Here is a 24,184-nt window from a genome sequence, read left to right as displayed (position 1 = left end):
AAGTGACGTCAATTCAACTGAATCGAACGCAAATCGACTAAGTGTAAACGCCCCATAACTAGAATCACTTTTAAAACATTATTGTGCAGTCATCAACAAAAATGCACTTTTTTTTTTTTTTTTTTTTTTTTTTTTTTGAAAACTTGGCCAGTTAAGTATAGTTTAGTACAAATAACAGATGAATACCAAGGTTAGTCCAAGTGAATGGTTTGGTACATTGGAGAAAATGATCAAATAAAGTCATCTATTAGGGTCAAAACACCAAGTTGTTGGATTTCATGCCATCAATCGAAATCTGTATATTAAAATCGTTGTTATTCAAGTAGGTGGAAGCAATACGTTTTCCTCTAGCGGCTGTACGTAGAATTAATTCAGTTCAATTGGGTTCAGTTGTTGAGTGAAATGGCTTGTTGCAGTGTTAAGTGTGCTACAATAAATAGGTCTTGTTTTGTGGTTATACCATCCTTTTGAGAAACAATAATAGCTTAAGTGTGTAATCGTTTTTGTGAGTAAAAAGTTGATTTATGACCAGAACATATCCCCCCCCCCCCCCCCAACCGAACCAAACACAAGTGAACAGAAGATATGTACTTTTACACGCGATTGATACGATGATGAGTGGTAGAATAGTGCATATTTTGCAACTGCTCTGTTTTTGCATTTGTGCGTTGGGAGGGAGTGATTTTGCAAACTGAGACTCAAATATTTTTTTTTCTGGCTTCTTACATTATTATTTTAACTTCTTTCATTACAGATCCGTAAAATAATTGTAAAAACAAAATCTGCGCCGATGTTAAGACTGTTTCCTCCATTCGATGAAGGTACGTATAACCTTGAAGCTATATTTAAAATTTTACTGTAACGTATGTGCGTATAAAAGGTGTGATAAAAAGATACGGTGATTTCTTTTTCAAATCAACAACTGCTGACGCTACAACCGTTTGATGTACTTTGTCGATAGCCTGATCGATTGAGACAGGCAGCGTCAAGTTGGAACTTGTTTTGACTTGTCAGTCAGCGTCCAGGCCGCTAGAGTGAGGTTGTGTTTACCATGTCTGTCGCGCATCAACAACACGTGAATATTAAGTTCTGTTTCAAGTAGTGTTGTAAATAGAAAAAAAACGGTTCGTATTTTTTCAGAAATGTACGTTTTTTTTAGAAAAAAAACATTGGCTCTCGTTTTTTTTCTAAATTTCGTTTTTTTTCAAACAGTCATTTGTAATGCATCTTACGTCTATTTAAGTATGAAATATTTTTATGTAGGTGTAATAATCGTAAAATGCAATATAAATTAAACGCTAGATACTGATACGCTACAAATATTTTACAATTTACATGAATACCATACCTATTAACAATTCGGGTTTCAGCAGTTTTCATCAATATCAACTAAGAAATAAAAGTAGAAATGAAATTTTGTTTTTTCGTGAATGCAGGCCTTTAATAAGTACGAAATAATGTCACGAGCAGTATAAAATTCAAATATCTTGTCTAAAGGTAAAAACTAATACTAATTTGCCTAATAGTATTTTTCTAAATGTCATATATAAATAATTTGTCGACTAGATATATGTGATATGCAAAGCCGGCTCTACCATATATGCAGTGGCGTATTTACGATTTTGTTTCGGGAGGGGCTTTGCTAACTTTCGGGGTGATTTGCCTGAAAATGTGAAAATTCTGCAAGATATTTCATATACTTTACTATAGTAAGTAAGATTTCGGGGGGCGGGGCTTAAGCCCGGAAGCTCCCCTAAATACGCCACTGTATATATGCAACACGTGCATTTGCGTGGAACGGCAAGATTGGATGGTCCGGCAAAATCTGTCATAAGTATATTATTTAAATTAAATATTTCTTGTTTGAAACAGACTTCATGATGATGGTAGTTACATTTACTAAGCTGACCTTCTATTTGAATACAACATTCATAAATTATGTTTAGGTTGCATTAGTTTAAGGCCACATGGACAATCCTAAAGCAAATGTTCGAATAAATCCGAGCACAAATTGCTTGATTATTGTCAAATGCAAGAATTCAATTCTCGAATAGTAGTGAATATCTGTTCCATTTATCACAGTTTTGATATGAAAGTAGTCTTGTTTTTGTCAGAAGCAAGTTCCTTATCATTGAAGATAGAAACAATTTTTAAAAAAATGTTAGAAGATGTAGAAGAAAAATCAAGAAATAAAGATAAAATGGCTAGTTGCACTGGAATTGCAAACTGATTCATTGAGATTGAAGCTCGATAGTGAATTCTATAAAAAGGATTACCATCTTTCCTCTGCAGGTGTGTTTGCTTTATCTTTCACTATCATAATAGATTAACATTTAAAGAAAAAACAGACACAACGTAATTGCATTTTTAGTATTTAAACCGTTCTGAGTTCGACTGCACTTACCCTCACCTTTGTTGTTCATGCTGGAGTAGCATACTTAAAATCATGACTTCTAAGATTTGTTCTTTCTGAAGAAAGGGGGAGGCGGCAAATTATGCCATTGCACGAGGCGACAAATTGACTAGGACTAGATTATAGGATGACTCAATTTGAAGTAATGCAGGGTGCTTCAAAATTAATATTAGGGTTTTGAAACTTTGTAGTATCTATTAGAATTAACTTACAATTATAAATATTATATCAAATGAAAGAGCAACTCAAACAGTTTTGTACGCACGCATGTACATGCATTGTTTCTTCTGTCTGCCGTTAGAAAGAGCAAGTAGCAAAGATGGAGATTAGAGAGCAGAAAGCTTTTTGTGTTTTAATAAAGACTGAACCTGTACAGTGCAACCGTCTGTGTGAAGAATATTAAGGAGACGCTTGCAACTACGTCTTTATTGTTTGCAGTTGCTACAGGTCTAAAGCCTACAGACTACGGTTTACGTGCCAATTTCGCAAGTGAAATATTCCTGCATAACAATGAAGATTTTCTGGATCGTGTCGTCTTCAGTGATAAATCGACCTTTCACCTAAGAGCTAATGTGAACACTCGTAATGTTTGCATCTGGCCGTCAGCAAATCCTCAGGAGATTGTACAGTTGAAACGAGACTCCCCTAAATTGAATGTGTTTTGTGTCGTATGACGGAAAGTTTATGGGCCTTTCTCGCCTATCGACTAGATGTGTGCCGTGTGACGAATGAATCTCACATTGAACACTTGTAGCAAAGACTGTTTGAGGTGCTCTTTTACTTGATGCATTGCTTATAATTGTACGTAAAATGTAATAAGTACTACGAAGACTTAAAACCCCAAAATTTATTTTGAAACACCCTACTTTTCTCACCAACAGTGTTGGAACTAAGATGTAAAAAGGAGAGAAAATTTTCCTTATAAAGTTATTGTTTACAACGATATTATTATTAGTCGAGACTATAACTACAACAACAACACGAGTTAGTAGTCAAAAAAATGTAATGTATACTCGGTGGCCCAGGTGGCCAAAGTGGCATACACAGGTGTGTCACTTGTTTAATCCGCTCCAGTGTGGACACTAATTAAGATATCGGGATATTATTCTTGCAAAATGTGGTTGGACTATAGTTTAACATATTAATTTCTTTTTCTTCTGGTGTCGAATTTCCTTCTCAAATTTCACCCCAGTCAAAAATTCGAGAATTTTCTAATTTCGAATTTCCTTTACTTTTTTTCCCCTGTAGCTTCCTTCGTTCTGGAAAAAAGATCCTTAAGACTTGCCAGGTAGATACCTCGGATGGATATCTAACTGTTGACATCAATTGGACGGGCCTGCGCGCAGTGTTGGCAATTAGGGAAATTAAAATTCTCCTATATTTGGGCAAAAAATTAGGAATATTTGTTTATAAATCCGTACCTATACGTCCGAGTGCAATCAACTTACGCCAATCGAACATTTGTCCTTACTTAACAAACGAAAGTACAGGTCATTACAATGGGGTAATTAGGGGGCGCACGTAAAATTCGTATTTAGGTTCTAGCCCTTGATTTTTCTAATTTTCCCTTACTTTTCTGTTTACCGTAATATATTTTTGGTAATTAGAAGCTTTGTTCCTTAAATATCGCCATAATACTTGTAGGATATATTAGTGTAGTACCAATGTTTAATTTAAGATAGTTTGCGTCTGTTTGGTAGCAGTGTTGCCAGCTACAGAATATTTTAATTTCAGATTTTAGGGGGAAATTTTGGAAAAATTATATGTTTTGTTTCTATTATTTCCCTCTTGTTGGCTATATCGTAACAAACGTACCAGTATCTGGAAGTCTCGTCTTTGCTCTACACAACCCACTATAGAAAGTTCCAATACGATAATTAGGGGAAGTACAGTTGAGGTTTACAGTGGACCTTGTTCTCTAATTGGAAAGATAACTGATTTTTTAAAAGGTAGAATGAGATATTTTTTATTGACATGCTTACTTTATTAGATATCGTCACAATATTTGTAGGATATATTAGAGGGATACCAAAGCTTATTTTAAGATAGTTTGTGTGTCTGATAGTAGTGTTGCTAGCTACAAAAAATTTTAATTCCAGATTTTAGGGGCAAATTTTGGAAAAAATTCTCTTTTTTATTTCTATTATTTCCTTCTTGTTGGCTACATTCGAACAAATGTACCAGTGTCTAACAGCCTCATCCTTAGCCTACACAGCGCACCATAAAAAGTTTTACTAGAATAATTAGGGGAAGTACAGTTGAGGTTTATAATAAACCATGTTCTAGAAAAGGTAAGAAAATGGTGAATTTCTGAGGTAGAATGAGAGTTTTTTTTTTTTAATTTCATGCTTATTTTGTTATATATCGCCATGATACTTGTAGGATATATTCTTGGAGCACTACGGTTTATTTTCAGATAGTTTTCGTCTGTCTGATGGCAGCGTTTCCAGCCAAAACGATTAATTCCCGCTATTAGGTGAAAAATTCGGAAAATTTCCCTTTTCCCCTCTATTATTACCCTTTTACTGACTACATTGAAACAAACGTACCACTACCTGAAAGCTTCCTCTTTGCCCTACAGAACGCACCATAAAAAGTTTCAATAGGATAATTAGAGAAGCTTTACCCCGGCATATTTGATTTTTGCTTCTGAGGCGTAAAAAGTGTCAACATTTCATGTGTATGACAGAATTTTTTCTTTCCCTCTTTGAATGGAAGCCAGCGACTTCAGGATTTCACTGTAACTTGTCAACACACCAAAGATTTGTTTAGGTGACTTGAACAAATATAGCAGCAGTGGTGCTAGAAAAAAAAATTTGAATTTTGGTTAGGGAATTTTTTGTAAATTTTCACCCCTACATTTCTCTCAATAATTTCTCACCCGTTGACAACACTGCAATACAACTTACACCAAAAAATAGCCACATCCATTTTCTTAAAAACAAGGCCTTAACCATATCAATCGAATGAATAGTTTTTGAGCAATAAGTCACTAACTGGAAATGTAGGAAAACGCCAAAAATGACCTGGGGTCGAAAGGAATAATCACACAATTTTGCTCGTATAGGTACAAAGAAACAAACGATTTGTAAGTTACGAGGGCTTCGACTCAAGTTCTATTGATTATTTCAATAATCTGCAACATAAATCAATAAATAATAGTTGCCAGAAAAAAAAACAGACTTTTGAAAAAAACATGAAAAAGAACGATGTTTTTTATTGAAAAAAAAACTTCACAGAAAAAAAACCGTTTTTTTACAACACTAGTTTCAAGTTGCAAAAGAATGCTAACGAAAATCATGAAATGTTGAAAATGGTGTATGACGGTAATGCTGTAGCTCTGAACACTGTTTACAAATGGTATGAGCAATTTAAAAGCAGAAATGAATCGGTAGAAGACGAGTAGAGTTCGGGACGTTCATTAATCTCAAAAACAGAAGAAAACGTGCAAAAAGTGGCAAAAAATTATTCGAGTGTTCGTTCAAACAGGCAAATAACTATTCGAGAGGTTTCCAAAGAACTGAACATGTCTTACGGGTCCGTACAAAGCATTTTAACCACCGATTTGGAAATGAGAAGAGTAAGTAAGCAATTTCTTCCCCGACTTTTGACTCTCGAACATGAGTTTTTGGCCGAAAAAGTAGTCGTGCTTGTCTACATCCACCGTACTCTCCATGACGCGACCTCTTGGCTCTTCCCAAAAATTAAAACCGTTTGGACACCGTTCCTGACATTGAGAGAGCAGCTGAACGCCCTTCCAGTCATGGATTGAACGTTGGGATAAGTGCATTGCTAACCAATGATATTTCTAATAAAATTACTCACGTATTTTTTTCATCACACCAAGTATCAACAGCATATTAGGTTGTCTAAAAAGTACTTAACTTTTGGAAGTCAAAATTCAGAAAACATTTATCTATCTATTAAAATGCTACAATAGCAATTAAAAGCGCTTGAGATCCAACCTATAACGTGGGCTTTGAAATCTTTCATTTACGGTTATGTGTGATTTCACGTTTAACAGAGACAAACATTTTGAGTATTTGTGCTTTAAATAGTCTAAATTAGTTAACTATATCTTTTTCATAAAGTTTATGATATAAAATTATTGTTCAAAGCCTTTGTATTTTAATAAGCCTTCTCTAAAATCAATGCATGTGAATTGTGCTTCCATCTTCCGAGTTCTTTTAAACTATTATATGTTTGTGGTCAGTCCTTTCGACAATGAGATCGGAAACTACAGGCTCTAGAAAGATGACGTTTTCACTGATCGATTGGAAATTTTGCGTAGATTGTCCAGTTCTAATTGAATATTTTTTTAAAAAAACATGGACATTACTTATTTATTACATTTTTTTAGGGTACACTGGAAGCGTTGAAATTAAAAAAAAAAAATCTAAAGCATCATATCCTATGCGCTATACATTCCAACGCCACAATGTTCTACATTGGGGTTGTATATGTCTCAGGCGTTTGTTCCATGGCCAAATAATAGTGAAAAAGGAAGGATAACCATTTCTCAAGTCTAAGATAAATCTTTATTTTTTGAGTGTTTTATCCAATGAACACCATATATAACTGACATTATAATTAATTGTATATGTAATGTATTTGCTTATTACATACTGCATGCAAGAAGAAAACTGGTCATACATGAATTAGAAACTCCAACCGGAAGTACGCTCAAATCTTGCAAACGGTGCGAGATATTGAGAAAAAATAATCAAGAAAATTTCCCCTTTATGATACCCCTTGCCGATTTTTTTTATTTTTTATTTTTTTTATTAAGACGTCTTTCACTTCTGTCTGTAAAGGGACATGTACATATATTGTGAGGAATGAGAAGGAGATTTATGCTCATATGCGAATGATGCGCTGTGTAGAGAGCGCAGGTTCAGCTAGTTCTTATTTAAAAACTAGCAGCGTTCACCCCGCTTCGCTGCGGTCACCCCGGAACGCAATAAACTTTGTTACTTAGATAATTTTTACTTTTTCGCTTTCAAGTGATATGATAAAAACCATAGAAGATTGCAGTAAATCTTAACATTATATCGCCTGTCATTTATGTTAACCCGCCCCGCTTCGCTGCGGTCACCCCGGAAGTTTTCGCTTTCAAGTGATATGATAAAAACCATAGTAGATTGCAGTAAATGTTAACATTATATCGCCTGTCATTTATGTTAACCCGCCGAGTGACACGGTCATGCGGGTTGCATATAAATACGTTTATTTTTACCTATGATGAACTAACAAAGGATTTGTACGTTATGGACACTTGAATGGTCAATTATCTCAAGACACTGGTAATTAAAAATTAAAGTGATATGATAAAAACCATCTAGGGTCCAAATCCTAATAACCCCCAAAAATAAAAGAAATTGGTTCAGCCGTATTAGCGTGATGAGGTAACAAAGGATTTGTGCGTTCTCTTTTATATATATATAGATAATATTATGGAACAACGTATGCATTGTTTTGTTTTATGACCTACCATTTTTCCGGCAACACCGTAAAGTTCCACTGTAGAACGCTTGTGGTTTCTGATTAAAAACTTGACGCGTGGTTTTCACAGGCCTTTTTTTGAAACTAACCTAATACCAAAGACCGAAACAAATTATAATCTGACGATGCCATATCCGGAGTATATGGTGGATGCATTAGAACTTCCCAGCCAAGTTTTCTCAATATCTGGTGGATCATTAAGGATTTATTCGGTTTGGCGTTGTCAATGTGGTATATGACACACTTTCTGATGACTGGTTACAACCCTTTCTTTTGACTTGTTAGTTGCACTCACGCCAATTGTCGATAGTGCAGGTCCGGGTTTATCGTTTTTTCGGCGGCAACAGCCCATGATGCACTATGGCCTTCCAGTCTCAACAAACGCACAGCATGACCTTGCTGGGCGTTAGTATGGTCTTTGCCATGGGCTGTGGAGCGTCTCCTCGTTTCAACCACGATTTTTTCGGACATTGTTGTCAAGGGTTATACACTTTTCATCACTCGTGATCAACCGCGTCATAAATGGCTCGTGTTCGTTGCGCTTTAGTAGAGATTCGCAGGTAGAAGAGGTTTCTGAACTTTCGGCATCTGTGGACATGTTAGCCCGTCACGTTTTAAAGGATGACGTCCCTTGACGAGAACACTATCCGGGAAAAGGTAAGCGGCCTGGGACCTATGTGTTAGGTACCACCCCGGCACATACCTGATGTGAATGAGGAAAACCTCATTCAGAGTGGCTGGCCTGAAAAAGCGTTGTACACTTTTTCGACCGAGTGCCCCCACCGTGAATCGAACCCGGGACAGCTCCCACCAAGATTCGCAGATAGAAATTCCATTGAGTAAATTTTTTTTTTTTTTTTGAGTCAGATCATGTGGCACCCAAGCGTCCAGCTTCTTTTCGTAGCTAGCTTTCTCCAAATGGTACAAGACTGTTGGGTGATGAATGCTTACGTCATTGGCGATGTTATGATTGTGTACATGCCGGTCTTGTTTGACTTTTGCCTGATTTTTTTCTGTAATTGGTCGCCCCCTGTAAGGAGTCTCTTGAACTTCGAAATTTTCAGAGTGAGAGTGACCGAACCTTCTTTTGGCTGTTGTTTCTGATAACGTATCTTATCCAGTGTTCGAAGTGAAAAAAAAAAGCAGAGGCAGTATGTTTTGTTACGATTTTGACTCTACATACCGGCTAAATAAATGTTGAAATGAAGTGAGGGTATGTTGCCCAAAAGACTAAAAACTCAAAACCATTGGAAAGTTTCTCTGTATTAACAGGGAGGGGGGGGGCTTGGTCCCCCGCTAACAACTTTCTGGAAAAACAATCCTTATTTTGTATTTTTGAGAATGATATACGAAAATGCTCAAAATTCGGATGAGGATATTAACAATTTCCTGCGAGAAAATTCCCGGTCCCCCTACTTCACTGTGGGGTATTCCAAACCCCCGGGATGTTCGCCCCCCCCCCCCCCCACAACACAACCTGTAAATTCGCCCGTGCTTAAAACACGACATTTACATGCATTAAGTCAAGAAGACACACACACACATACAAAACAAATAACAATTCAATATGGTATATCAAAATATAAACTAAGTGTACTTCTTTGAAGACGCCTCATTTTAAAAACAAAAGGTAGGAAAAAGATAACGAAAATGTCGGTGTTGGAAACTCGAAAATTATTTCTATATAAGATATAAAATCTTTTTACGTGTAAAGCTATTCGCCAATTACTGTGTATAATAATAGATTTATTAGAGGTATTTAGCATCTACTTGACAGTGACGGTATATTTTAATCACTGAAAAAACAGAGACGGTATGCCTTCATCAATGATAAACCAGACGCGTTATGGCATACCACCGCATACCGCCTCACTTCGACCACATCTTGTCCATATACAGCACAAATTTCTTCGCGGGACTATACAACATTCGTGCCTTTATCGGAATAAAATTGTAAAATACGGCGCAGTTTTGCAGAACGTTCACCCATCTTCACGATGCAATACTTAAGGACTGCCTATAAGAGTTCCAACAGTTTTTGCTCATCTACTTTGCTTCAATTGTCAACTATGCAATGTTGTTCGATCCAGAAAGAATTGAAGGTTAAGTAAAGTAAACGGGGTTTTGGCATGAATCTGATACCTGTTACACGATACTACGATTTACGATGCGATGAAACTCCATATGAGTTCCTATCTTTGCTTTGAGAACGGTCGCCTTACGATAATTCTGACACCTTACCACCCAACATTCCTTTGACATTCTAGGCTCCTGATTTGAAAAAAAATGCTAGCGTGGCTCCACCATTATTTCCAATGGTCGCCAAGTTGACTGGCGGCAATGCCCTCTCTTATACTTGAACGGAAATCGCGGTAAGATGAAATAACAACAGAAACAGAATTATCTCTTGACCTCAATGTTTAGAGTATCTAAATGAGTACAAACCTGACGTCACGATGGGTGATGACAATCAGACTCGAAAGTTCTGTGTATCGTGGTGAAACATAACGACGCGACATCTAGAACGTTTGATATTGTTTGTCGTATGCGGAAGCCACAAGACATTGAGTAATCAGATAACCAGGCAAGGTTGTTGGTGAACAGGGAACTAGGGAGTTTTTCGCAGGTTTACTGAGCTAATATGTTAGCTTTTACAACTGTTGTTAGGTCTGAAATATTCTACAATGTCATGAGAGTTTGAAGGAAGAAATTTCGTTTTCGTTCAAAGTTGAGACAATACCAACCGCTAGATGTTATAGACCTCAACAATATGATATACGTGAGTGTAGAATCTCATGCGTAGTTCTCGAGAAAATGGCGAAGAAACGATTTATAAACCTAAAAATTGATGCTGTCTGTAATGAACCTGACACTAATGTGTTAGACCCTCCTATTATGATATATTAGCAAGACAACAGTACATAATATGGTTAATAAGATAGAGCCTAAAATTGACATTAGCTCTTTTATTTTAATATTTAACTAAAATATTGTCCAAATTTAAGACATATCAGACGATATATCTCATCGTATTGAACAAAATGATAAGCTTGAGTGTAAAATATCATGCGTAGTTTTCGAGAAAACGAAAAACCAATTTAAAAACCTAAAAGTTGCACGAAAACCATCTTTCTTATTGAGATGAACCTGATACGGAGTTGCATCCTCATTAATAAAGACTGAATATTAAGGCATTAAAAATCTGGAAAATAGGCACTAAAATGTAACTCGAAATAATGAAAATAAATACTCAATATAATTAAAAAATAAATTCAGGTCTTAAACAGTTTAAAGAATCTAGAAACATATCTTTTTTTATATATTTTGTTTTACTGCATATATAAAAAGGAAACTTGACATGTATTCCATGTATATTTGGTAAGTACATTCTATACAGAACTTCATCACTACACTGACAGTCCAGATTTTATACACTTTATCAGTACACGCAGCAGTACAAAGTTTTACATCACTTTATCAGTACACATAGCAGCTCAAAGTTTTACGGCATCTTATCACTACAAACAGCACTTACATTTCTCGGAAAAGGCACAATCCTTTCTTGAAATAGTAAATTATATATTTGTCCCCAATAAAGTCTTATTTTAAAGAAAATGCATAGAATCGTCAATACAAGACACTAAAGCAATTATTTAAGCAGGAAGAAGCGAAATAGGCAAAATAAAATTAGCTTAAATTGAAACTATAACCCCTATATAAAATTTAAAACGTTATTTTTTATCATATCTTTAATATTAAAGAATAGATATTTCGCCTAACATTCGGTCCCATTAACTTTTTCTTCTTCATTATGACTTTAGCAAAGACGACAGTACATAGTTTCGTTAAGGTTGGTTTAAAGGGACAAGTTTTGCCGATAGATGTCACTACAGTCTTCGTATCTCTCTTATGTATTTTTTTAGCTTTCACGAAAATTCACGATTTTTCTTACAAATTTCAGCCTAGAGACTTCAGATTTTTAGAGAAGGATCTTCATATCCTATCGAAGGCAAGAATCCGTGCAGATTTTTTTTAATTTAGAAGTTTCTTCATTGTTGAATGGCTTGGTTGTTGAAATGGATATCCAAACCTTTAACAATGGAACTGTTTCAACAATGAAGAAAATTCTAAATAAAAAATCGGCACGCATTGTTGCCTTCGATAGGTTATGAAGTTCCTTCTCTAAATATTTGAAGTCTATAGGTTGATATTTGTAAGAGAAATTGTACATTTTCGTGAAAGGCAAAAAATACAAGAGAGAGATACGAAAACTGTAGTGTCTATCGGCAAAACTTGTCCCTTTAAACCAGCCTTAATTAAATATTGCTTAGAATTATAATTAATTCTTAAATTTTGATTTCTGTTTGACTAAAATATTCTTAGAAAATAAAACATCATTTATCAGTTGATAGATCACATCAATCTGAACAAAAAAAAAAAAAAAAAAAAAAAAACACTTGAAGCTGAATTCTCATGCGTACTTTTTGATAAATCCAAAAAAAAACTTTTATAAGTTGCTAAAAAGTATGTCTTTCATTCTCAGCAATAACTTTGACAGTTTTTATTTCGTTGAAAGAAATTATTATTACTCACGTACTGCACATTTAACAAAATACATCTAGTAGATTGTTATTTGTCATTTCCTAACTATATATATATATATAAATATATATATAACTATATATATAATATAACTATATATATATAAATTTTTTTAATGTTCTAATTTTTTTATTTTCTTTTTTATTGCAACTGTTGTAGATTCGTCAGATGAAGAAAGTATGGAGGTATTTATTTTTTTGATTATTTATACATTAACTTTCAAATACATATACATTAAGATATAGCTATTCTTATACATGATCAGTCTTCCACTATTATAGACATATAGTCAGAATAAAGCAATCCCAGTACATATATCTGGGGTGTTCATCAAAGATTTCCCCTAACACATTTACTACTGGCTGAGATAAACGAAATTTAGTACATATATTAATTTTTGTAGCTCCAATAGCTACACACTTTCTCCATCGCTTCACGAATTTGTGAAGATTTTGCTTGTAGAAGTTCTCAGATTGTCCCAGAAGCTATGACTTGACTTCAGAAATCAACATTTCATCGTCTTTGAGAAATATTTTCCCTTCAAAAATGACAAAAAAATGACTGGTTAGGAGGATGAAAGGTGGTGTAAGGTCAGAAGAGTATATGGGATATGGGAGAGGATTTCATGCACGTAGGATCATGATCCTGTCTGGAGAACGTGCGAATTGTGAATTGGAGCGTTGTTTTGAATAAACGGACAACTTTGGTCAGCAATTCCTCGCCTGTTGGGTTTAATGAAATCCTGTAATTTCTGCAGTAGTGAAGCATAGTATACCCTTGTAATTGTGGTACCATTCTACAGGAAATCCATCATCACTATTCCATGCTGGTCCCAAAAACCGTCAGCATGACCTTGCTCACTGAGGGCTCTTTTGGGTTGGTGAGTAAATATGCTCCCATTGCTTTGTCTCGGCCTCGCTGTCTGGGTCATAGTGATGGATCAATGTTTTATGAGTTATTAATCTGTAATCATAATAATAATAAAAACCTTTTGATTTTCGTGGTACAGGGTCAAAAGTTTCTGGGAGCAAGTGACTGCTTTTGAAGAGATATCAGTAGTCGGAAAAGTCATCGTGCAGACACCATATTCATGTGCAAATGCTCATGGATTATGTTTTTCACAGATCCCACAGTTATCTTGATGGTTATGGTTATGTATGGAAATCTTTAACTAGCGAATGGTTATGTAGCGATTCTCCAAAATAACGGCTTCCATTTTCCCAATATTATCTTCATCAATTGCGTGCTGGGGTCGCCCTGGAAAATGGGGCCATTTCTACGGAAATCCAACCAGCCTTGAACTGACGGTGCCAGTGCTTCACAACATCATATGATAGGGCTTTCTATTCATAAATCTCTTTGATCTTCTCACATGTTTTCTTGGGTATGTGGCCTATCTAGTACAGAAACTTGATCGAGATTCAATTGGACCCATTTTTACACTTTGTTTCAATTCAGTGCCTGTAACACAGAAAATTTTGGAAGTTAAATAGAGATATGTATTAATTCACATGTAAAATTTCAGTATTCCATATTAATTACAACTTTCAGGGGAAATTTTAAATGAACGTCTCATGTTTATTTTACTCACATTATTGTACATATTGACGTATAATCTACTTACTACAAAGGAACAGAAGACAAAGAAAAACGAACACAGAGAAAGTAAAAGTTAGTGCTTTCACAACTGCCTTGTTAGAGTGGAAAGAGAAGAAATAGTATTTAAAGAAATATTAGAGACATGAAGATTTTCCGACTCGCTGTGTTCGTATCAGGGATAGTATAGAAGATTGTTCATTGTATATCCGACAATTTTCGATTCGGTGCTGCCACCTGGCGTATCATGCTGGAACTGTGGGTTTGCTGACGAGAGCGGTGTTGTGTCTGACTTTGTAGGTGCGTGAATATTTGTGTTATCAAGTGGCGCCGAAAATCAACCAGTATTGGAAGGGTTACGTAATGACCCTTTTCCATGCTAAGTTTTCGTATGTATGCATTGTGAAACAGTGTCAGAAGAATAGGTTAATACTCTGGGTGACTACTGCGAAAGCTATTGTGACCCGTTACACTAAATAGGCTCACCTTGTGAAACATTCACCCACGACTGCGAGCAACTCGTAGCGCTAAGGGAGAATTTGTCGATTAGCGTGCCAAGAAAATCTCCCGATGCAACGTGGTATGGGCTACAGACTCCACCTCGCACCGTCAACTGTGAACAAAACAATTCACAGGTGTCTCAGATTGAAGTGTGTGCGGAAGGCCCGTGTACACCACCTGCTACGGCGTCACATTGCCGAACGTAAGATGTACTGCAGGAAACTGTATGAGAAGTACCTGGCATGTTCCAAACGGAAGAAAGTTGTCACAATGGACAATCATATGTTCATCTCACTACTGGTGGGCACATTCGGGCGATCACATACCGTGATATTGAGGCAAGAGGCGCAGGAGCTTTGTTCGTTGGTGCAGCGAAAGTTTCCTTCGTGGCTTTATATTTGTTACGGGATTCGGATATGAGGGTAAGTTGATAATACGCAAGACGGATAAAACCATGAAGATGAATTCCAGATATTTCCAATAATGTAAGGACATGTTAGGTAGTCATGACGGAACTATGAACTCTTTGACAGTTATTTCCAGCACATGATCGACTATATCAACAGGACAACGCTTTTGTCACGTTTCAAAGAAGGCTATGAAATGGTTTCAGAAGCATCGCATCCTTATTATAGAATTACCTACTCGGTCGTCACGTGAATCCGATAGAGGCTATGTGGGATCATCTGAACAGGAGAATGAGGAATTATTCTGTCTAAAACGAAAGAGGAAGAGGAAGCTGAAGATCGAGAGACATACAAGAGACATTTCCAGTCCTAAACCTTAAATAATAATAATAATATGACAGAAAAGCTGAAACAGCGACTGCCAGCGGAATGGCTGGCATTCAAGATATATCGCAAGCTGTTTGAAAATTTGGTAAATTCCATGCCTCAAGAGTTGATGTGCTTATCATAGTTAAAGGTAGCGTCACGAAATACCAGTCAAGTAGGTCTGACATGCAATTTAACCTCATGAAATAAAAACGTAACAACACTTTTCCATGTTCTAACACTATGTTCCGGACCCTGATCACAAGGTTGCTTCTAAAAACTACAAAAAGCCATTTTGAGGCTTATGTTTGTATGATAGGGAAAAAAGAAATCTAATTTTTGGTACAGAGTAAAATAAGTTTAATTTCGATTAAATTGCATAAAGTCATTTTATTTCTTTTTTATAATAATAAGGATGAGCCTGTAACATGTCGACCTTTTTCTTGCAGTAATACAACATGCTCTTTCAAACGAAATAACGCTGTCTATTTGATCTTCTTCTTCTTCTTCTTCTTCTTCTTCTACTACTACTATAATAATAATAATAATAATAATAATAATAAAGGTTCTTTTCCTGTATCTTCTTAACGGACATGGAAAAGTGTGAAGAAAGGATTTTGAGAATACGTATTCGGAAGAATATATAAAATATGGACATAGAATATATCCCTTTATTTCTAGAGTATATGTTAACCTATATGACTTCAGGGAATTACCCGTGGGTCACCTTGTTGTATAGGATTCAAGAAATGTTTTCTACTAGTGACATAGTAAGAAATTAACAATTTCGGTAGACAAAGAGGGACAGTGCTTAGATTCTCTTCGTATTCCATTTTAGTAGTTCTTTATGCTTTAATCTTGCTGAAATCTGGATTCAATCTTTTCTCTGTTTTACCCGTTCCATGCATTTCAGCCTTACCTGTTAGAATTCAAAGGTTTTTTTTTTTTTTTTTTTTTTTTTTTTTTTTTAATTAAAGAAAAAGCATGGAAGTTAGTCTTGTAGGATTTGTAGAATTTTAGATGAGCTTAGGCTAATTTCTAGGATTTTGTGGTAAACTACTATTCCGCAGAAAGCGAAAACTAGATATTTGCAAAGTAATTGGTTACAGAATTTTAACTCCTGTGCTTTGCTCAATATATAGAGTCCGCCAGAAAAATGTATACACTCTTTGTCATTCTGTATTAAGATACTGGCATTGACAGTTCTTCTGAAGTTTAAGTATGTTGCAGTATGGTGTTTCGCCCAACAGATGTCGACACTGTCAGTTGTTTTCAGTTAAAATTATGTTGTAGTACAGTTTTTCTCTCAACAGATGTCACTGCTGTCACCACGGTTAGTGAGATAAGAAAATGACGGGTGCACGCTTGATATTCGAGTAGCGTAAGTACGTTTTGAAGTGTTTTATCAAGTTTGGAAATGTCATCGAAGTGCAGCGTCAGTGGAGTGAGGAGTTTGGTACTGAACCACCAATCCGCCTAACAATCAAACGCATTGTTGACAAGTTTGAGGCGCATGGAATGATTTCCAATATTCACAAAGGAACGGGAAGAACGCTTATAGCGAAGTCCTGCTTCGTCGGCTTTCGTGTTGAAAAAGTTTGAAACGTCACCACAGAAGTCTGCTGCGCAATGTGGACAGAAGGTGGGAGTTAGCACTACAAGTGTATAACGAATTTTGAAAAAAACGCTAAGTGGAAATGTTACATTCCGCGATTACTGCATGTCATTAATGATGATGATCCCGATCGTCGAATGCAATTTTATGAATGGTATCAGCAAATGTGACTAACGATGAACAGTTTGTGACGAAGATAGTGTGGTCTGATGAGGCCCAGTTTAAACTAAATGGAACTAAATGAAATCGACATAACTATGTCTACTGGGCACCGGAAATTCGCACGTCCATGTCAATAAAGCAGTCAATCTACCAAGGGTTAATGTCTGGTGTGGACTTGCAGTTCCGGGTTTGATAGAACCCTTCTGTTAGGTGTTTGGCCAACATTTTGAACATCTAATATAAACATATGCTTACTTGAAGATTTGTAACACATGTTTGAACAATAACTAAATGTAATTAAGAAATATTATACATAGCGGTTTCTTTCTTAAACACTGTTGTACATTTTTCTGGCGGACTCTGTAGTTATTCATAAGTCAATTTGTTGGTTCTTGTTTACATTAATTAATTAATTCATTGTTTATTTAGAGCAATTGTGTTCCGTTAAATGGCTCCACAGTGAGGAAGATTAAAATGCTTTTCCAAGAACTCAACTTACCTTACAATTGTACGGAGCAATTGGAAAGCACAGCGAGTGGTGAACAGAGAAACGTACGCAAAGATGATGCGTCAAGTGAGGATAAGGATGATGATGATGATGATGATAAAAGACTAGAAGACAATGGAGACACTTACCCTTGTATGCTATTGAGAGATGACAACTTGGATATGCTGTTAAAACGTGCTTTGGACAACAAGCAGCAAAATCCAGCTTACCTGGAGTTTTTGCGTCAACGCCGAAGATTAGCTGCTTTCAAAGTAAAAAATGAGATCTTGGATTTGCTGAACTCACAACAAGTTATCGTCGTTAGCGGAGAAACAGGTAATAATTTAGAAAGGTATTAACATTAATTCGAAGTGCATTCCCCTTTTTTAATTCTTTTCCAAAAGAACTACAAGGGAAAAGTAATAACAAAATTTGATATACTTATCCCCTAGAACAGCATTTTTCAAACTATGGTTTGCGGACCACAAGTAATTGTTGAGTTATCAGTCTGAACAAGACAAAAAGAAATAAGATTCAAGTAAATTGTGTATCACACATTATAATTAAGAATTTCAAACAGATATTCAGTATACAATTTAATAAAATAAAGACTATAAAATTCTAATAGTTTGTATAGATGTTTCATTATATTTTTTAAAGCCTTCATTTATTTTTTTAATTATATGTTTTCTTTTATATATATAATGAAAGAAATATCAATAATATGTTTTCTTATGTATATAATATATATATATATAATATGTTTTCTTTTAATGACATATATATAAATGCTAGGTTTATATGTTTGTTCAGTGGTAGAGCTTTCACCTCTGGTGCATGAGGTCCTTAGTTCGATCCCAGCTCGCGCCAAGTGAGCTTTGTGATGGACAAACACCGCGTGCGTGGGTTTTTCTCGAGGTTCTCTCACTTTCTTCATTCTACCATTTCATTCATTTGTCATCATCACCGTCTCCTTTAGCCTAGCCGGCATGGCATAAACGTGGGACGTAAAACTGAAAGATTTAATTTTATTTATATGATTTTGGCCAACTCTTTGACAATGATATCTCGGAAGCCACAAGTTCTAGATAGATGCCATTTTCACTGATCGATTGCAAATTTTGTGTCGACTGTTCAGTTCTAATTGAGTATTTTAAAAATGCCGTTATTTCTTTATTACTATTTTAGGTGTACACTGGAAGTATTGAAATTTAAAAAAAAAAAAAAAAAGTAAAACATGATATCCTACGAGTTATACGTTCCAACACCACATATGTGTATATGGGGTTAGTATATCTCTGGTGTTTGATTCATGGCCAAAAGATAATGAAAAACGAAGGATAACCATTTCTCCAGTCTTTATTGTTTGGAATGTTTTGCCCAATGAACACCATATATCACTGACATTATAATTAATTGTGTATGTGATCATATATGAATCGGAAACTCCAACCGCAAGTAGGCTCAGATCCTGCAAGCGGTGCGAGATATTGAAAAAAATAATAGAAAAAAATCGCCATTTTATGATACCGCTTGCCGATTTTTATCAAGACGTCTTTCACTTGTGTCTGTAAACGGACTTGTACAGATGCTGTGAGAAATGACAGGGAGATTCATGCTCACATGTGAATGATGCGCTGTGTAGAGAGCGTAACAGCCAAGGTGGGTAATGTTGCTATTATCGTCCCTTCGCAGAAGAACTAATTGTTTGAAAATCAGGAAAGAAAGTATTATGTTACCCTCCGCGGAAAGTTTATCACTATTCAAACAAGTAGCCCTCCGAGAAGAGTTTCCTGGCCCGGTATGTAGTTCACAACGCCGCTTAGCGCACGTAAAAATGAAGGTTACTGAAAAAGAATGGTATGCTAAAACCCAATAAATAATATGTCTTCAGAGGTTACAGAAACGTACTAATATTACTTGATAAACGACACAAAAGGAATTTAGATAACATTAATAAATTTTATTTTTATTAAACAAAAATAATAATAATAAAAAATGTAACGTTGAATAGAACAACGAATTTGTAAAGTTCGAAAAATTTTGTCTGATTTTGAAAAACAAAAATATTTTCAACCACTAGATTTAAATAAATTAGATTCATGCAAAACCATAACAAATATATATATATATATATATATATATATTACTGAAAAATCCATCAGGCATATGTTGTATGAAGTGAAATTCCAAGATGGCTCCTGCGTTGTTATAACAAGTCATATTTTAATGCGAACCATTTTTAAAATATAATTACTTATATACTGTAATTCAATAACAATAATTAAACTGATGGTTCAATTAGACAATTCAGCAATTTTCTATCTACATTTTTATATACTCACGGAACAACAAGAATATTATTTTTAAATTCGCAAATAAAATATAATACACACAATACTAAATATGGTACTACACGTACCTAACGAAAAGAACAAGTGATGGGCCCAATCACTTGTTTTCAAGGCTCCTTCATCGGAAAGATAAAAAAAGATAAACAACCAATCAAATACAAGTATAGCAATCACATGGCATATTGACAAAAGACTAAAATCATATTACCAGATCACTTGAATTAAGAAAACACTAAACTCTATAATATCCCAATAAATATACTGTAGTGGAATACAGGGAAGAAAAAGGAAGGTGAATAGGTTACCAGAGAAACAAAAGACAAAATAGAAGGAAACAGCGCTGTATCTATTTTAAATTAAATTCCTCTTACATTAATTTTACTCCATAACATCAATTAATACGCAAAAGTGAAGATCACTACGGCACAAGAGCGCAGGTTCAGCTAGTAGCAATAGAAAATTAAAGGAATTGTGGTTAATATCGTTTTTGAAAGAATACTGCTATAGTGGATATGCTCAAGACATTAAAGAAAAAAGTTTGGTTTCGAAGAGGGCAAACGTTAGATGGTCTGCTTATCAGTCTCACTCATAAAAATGATCTGTACTTTTAAAAAAATGGGGAAACGCTGTTTTGGAAGTACTATCAAGTGGAGCGATAACTTTTCTTTTAATGACAAATAAATCATTGTTGATTTTGCTGAATGCAGGCTTCACCAATTCTGCTTTACAAACACTTGTCATGGACAGTTTATTATTATTATTATTATTACTCCACAGTGCCTCTTGATTTCGTTACACCACTTTGAATGAGAACGTTTCCTACATCGATTCTTGACTTTGAATATCAATGAAGGATTGCGTTTGTACGTCTATCATCATTTTTTCTTGCAACATGTGTGACCCGCTGTCTACTCAATGCCTAAATTCGTTCTATACAGTGACGCATGGAGTTACGAGTATTATCTCGATAATGCTCATAACTCCATGCGTCACTGTATAGAACGAGTTTTGGGACCGCGGTGGCTCGGTGGTAGAGCTCTCACCTCTGTTTTCTCGAGAGTTCTTCCTTTTCTTTCCTCTTCTTTCATTCGACTATTATGGTTCATTTCATGGCTCCGTCTCCTTTAGCCTCGGTGCATAATCATGGGACGTTAAACAAATTTAAAAAGACTCTCCGCGCGTATATATATATATATATATATATATATATATATATATATAACTCTATGGCCTATGGAACCCGGAGGTTCAATGCCGCGTTCACAAAAACTCTCCATTGACTTCTATCCTTAGCTAACTGCATCCAGTTTCTACTCTGTATTCCAATCTCTGCGAGATCTATCTTAATATTGTCCTCCCATCTGCGCCTAGGTCTTCCTATGGTCGTTTTCCGATTGGTCTTCCAGTCAAGACTTTGAAAGCGTCTCTACTTTCTTCCATTCTAGCTACATGACCCGCCCATCTAAGCCTCCTAGACTTGACGACCCTAACAATGTTGGGTAAACCATATAAATTATGTAGTTCCTCGTTATGAAGTTTCCGCCATTCCCCATTCCCGTTCCTCTTGGGTCCGAATATTCGTCTCAGGATCATGTTCTCAAATACTTTCAGTCTATGTTCTTCCCTCAGAGTAAGTGACCATGTTTCGCAGCCATACAGAACAACAGGCATGATTATCGTTTTGTATATTTTAAGTTTCAAATTCCTCGACAGAATTCGCGACGACAAGAGATTTTGAACCGAATAGTAACACGAATTCCCTGCTTTTAGTCGACATTTAGTTTCTCCGTGAATATGATTTTCCTCTGTTAATATTGATCCTAGATATTTGAAAGTATCCACTTTATCAAAAGTATTATTTAGTATTTTAACGCATCCATAATTTGCTGTATTCCGGTCCCGACGCACTTCCATGTATTTAGTTTTCTCTGCATTTACTTCTAAACCCATGTCCTTGCAAGCGTTTAATAAGATCTCTGCATTTCTTTCTATTGTTCTCCTATCATCTCCTTCCCAGCTCGCGCCGTGTGGACTTTGTGGTGGACAAACACCATGCTCGTGGGTTTTCTCGGGGTTCTCCCGTTTCCTCCCACTTTCTTCATTCCACCATTTTCACTCATCTCTCATCATCACCGTCTCCTTTAGCCTATCCGGCATAACCGTGGGACGTAAAACTTAAATATTTCATTTTTTCCTATCATCTCCTATTAAATTTACATCATCAGCATATGCCATAACCTGGTGAATACCGTTCAACTGTAAGCCCTGGTTGCTATCTTTGATTTTCCTTATAGCGTATTCCAGAACGAAGTTAAATAATAATGGCGACAACGCATCTCCTTGTTTCAGGCCATTTTCGACGTGAAAGCTCGTGGACAAAAATTTTCCTACCCGGACTTTACTTTGGGATTCATTTAAACGTATCTTAATTAATCTAATTAGCTTTCTCGGTACTCCAAGTTCTGTAAGAACGTTGTATAATGTTTCTCTCCTAACCGAGTCGTACGCCTTTCTAAAATCAATAAATAGTTGATGTACCGGGGTATTGTATTCCCACTTCTTTTCGAGTATTTGGCGAATGGTAAATATTTGGTCGATAGTTGATCGATTTCGTCTAAATCCGCACTGATAATCTCCAATAATTTCATCTGCGTATGGGGTCAGTCTTGCTAACAGAATATTTGAAAGGATTTTATAGGATGTTGACAGAAGAGAAATGCCTCGATAATTATTACAGTCAGTTTTGTCGCCTTTCTTGTGGATTGGGACAATGATTGATTCTTTCCACTCTTGTGGCAATTCTTCCTTGTTCTAGATAAGGAGCATGAGTTTGTGTATCTTGTTCCACAATTTTTCGCCTCCAGCTAAAATTAACTCAGCCGGAATTTCATCTACCCCCGGAGATTTGTGTTTCTTTAATTTCTTTATAGCGGTTTCTACTTCTATTCGGTTGGGTTCTGGAATATACGGTTCTGCGGTGTGTATCTCCTTTTCTTCACGAACACTAGTTTTTGGTTGCGTGTTAAGCAAATCGTCAAAGAAATCTTTCCATCTATTTAAGATGCTATCTGTGTCAGTGAGAACTGTACCGTCAGATTTCTTTAATATATAAGCACGAGGTTGATAGCCTTTCTTAAATTCGTTGATTCCCTTATACATGTCCCGTATGTTTTTATTTTTACTGTTATCTTCAAGTTCCTTAATTTTAGCTTTCAGAAAATCGAGTTTCTTTGTTCTAAACGTTTTGGAAGTTTCCCGCCTGATATCTGCGAAATTTTGTGTAGTCATTTCATTCGGATTTTGTAGCCAGCGTAATTTTGCCTGTTTTCTCTTCTCTGCTAGTTTTATGCATTCCTGGTCGAACCATGGTTTGTTCCTACGTATTTCCGCGTGTCCCAATTTTTCTTTTGCTGAAATTTTAATGCTATCTCTAATTTCAATCCAGGTATCCTCAACACTAGTGCACTCCGAATCTTCTAAAGCCGAGAATCTATTCGAAACTCCAATCTGGTATTCCTCTCTTACCTGTCTCTCTTCTAATTTCTTTAAATTGAATCTCTCCGTTTTCGGACAATGAATATTACCTTTATTGAACGATAACCTCTCTCGTATTGTCGCTGCTACCAGGTAGTGGTCAGTGTTACAATCAGCCCCTCTAAACGACCGGACATCAATTATGCTAGATTGCCTTCTTCTATCTACTAAAACGTGATCAATTTGATTATGTGTTTTCCCGTCTGGTGATGTCCAAGTGTATTTATGAACGTCGCGATGTGGGAATTTTGTACTCTTCACGATTAGGTTTTTGGATGTTGCAAAGTTCACGAGTCTAACACCGTTGTCAATACTTTCCTTATGCAGACTTTCGTTCCCTATAGTCGGTTTGAAAATATCCTCTCGCCGTACCTTCGCATTGAAATCCCCTAATAGAATTTTCATATGGTATCGCTCGTAAAAAGTGTCTTTTATATCGTCATCCTTATCTTCAGTTGGGGCATGTACATTTAAAACAATAATATCACACCACCGTCCCTTAAGAGTAATAAAAGAAAGTCTGTCAGTAACAAATTCAACCCGTTTAATTGCTGGTAATATACGTTTATGAACGAAAAGCCCTGTTCCTAACTGGTGATTTTTATTTCCTTCCCCGTAAAAGAACGTAAAATTTCCGGAATTCTC

The 24,184-nt window shown here is 35.8% G+C and overlaps 1 protein-coding gene across 14 annotated transcripts in view; it reads left to right on the top strand.

The window, feature by feature from the left end:
- The window catches only part of LOC145668991 (ATP-dependent DNA/RNA helicase DHX36-like), a 157,964-nt gene that overhangs the window by 3,182 nt on the left and 130,598 nt on the right, over window positions 1–24,184 (top strand). For 9 of the 14 annotated variants that reach the window (XM_081737300.1, XM_081737308.1, XM_081737305.1 and 6 more), the window contains exons 2-4: window positions 755–821; window positions 12,677–12,702; window positions 17,594–17,987. In XM_081737300.1, the coding sequence (XP_081593426.1) occupies window positions 791–821; window positions 12,677–12,702; window positions 17,594–17,987 (451 nt within the window). In that variant the 5' untranslated portion in view covers window positions 755–790. The remainder of the gene's footprint in view (window positions 1–754; window positions 822–12,676; window positions 12,703–17,593; window positions 17,988–24,184) is intronic. The other 5 variants (XM_081737303.1, XM_081737304.1, XM_081737302.1 and 2 more) reach the window with 2 other exon arrangements.

This window comes from Thermobia domestica, chromosome 13 (assembly GCF_964235325.1).
Source record: "Thermobia domestica chromosome 13, izTheDome1.hap1.1, whole genome shotgun sequence".
NCBI lineage: Eukaryota > Metazoa > Arthropoda > Insecta > Zygentoma > Lepismatidae > Thermobia > Thermobia domestica.
This window is presented reverse-complemented; position numbering and strand designations above follow the sequence as displayed.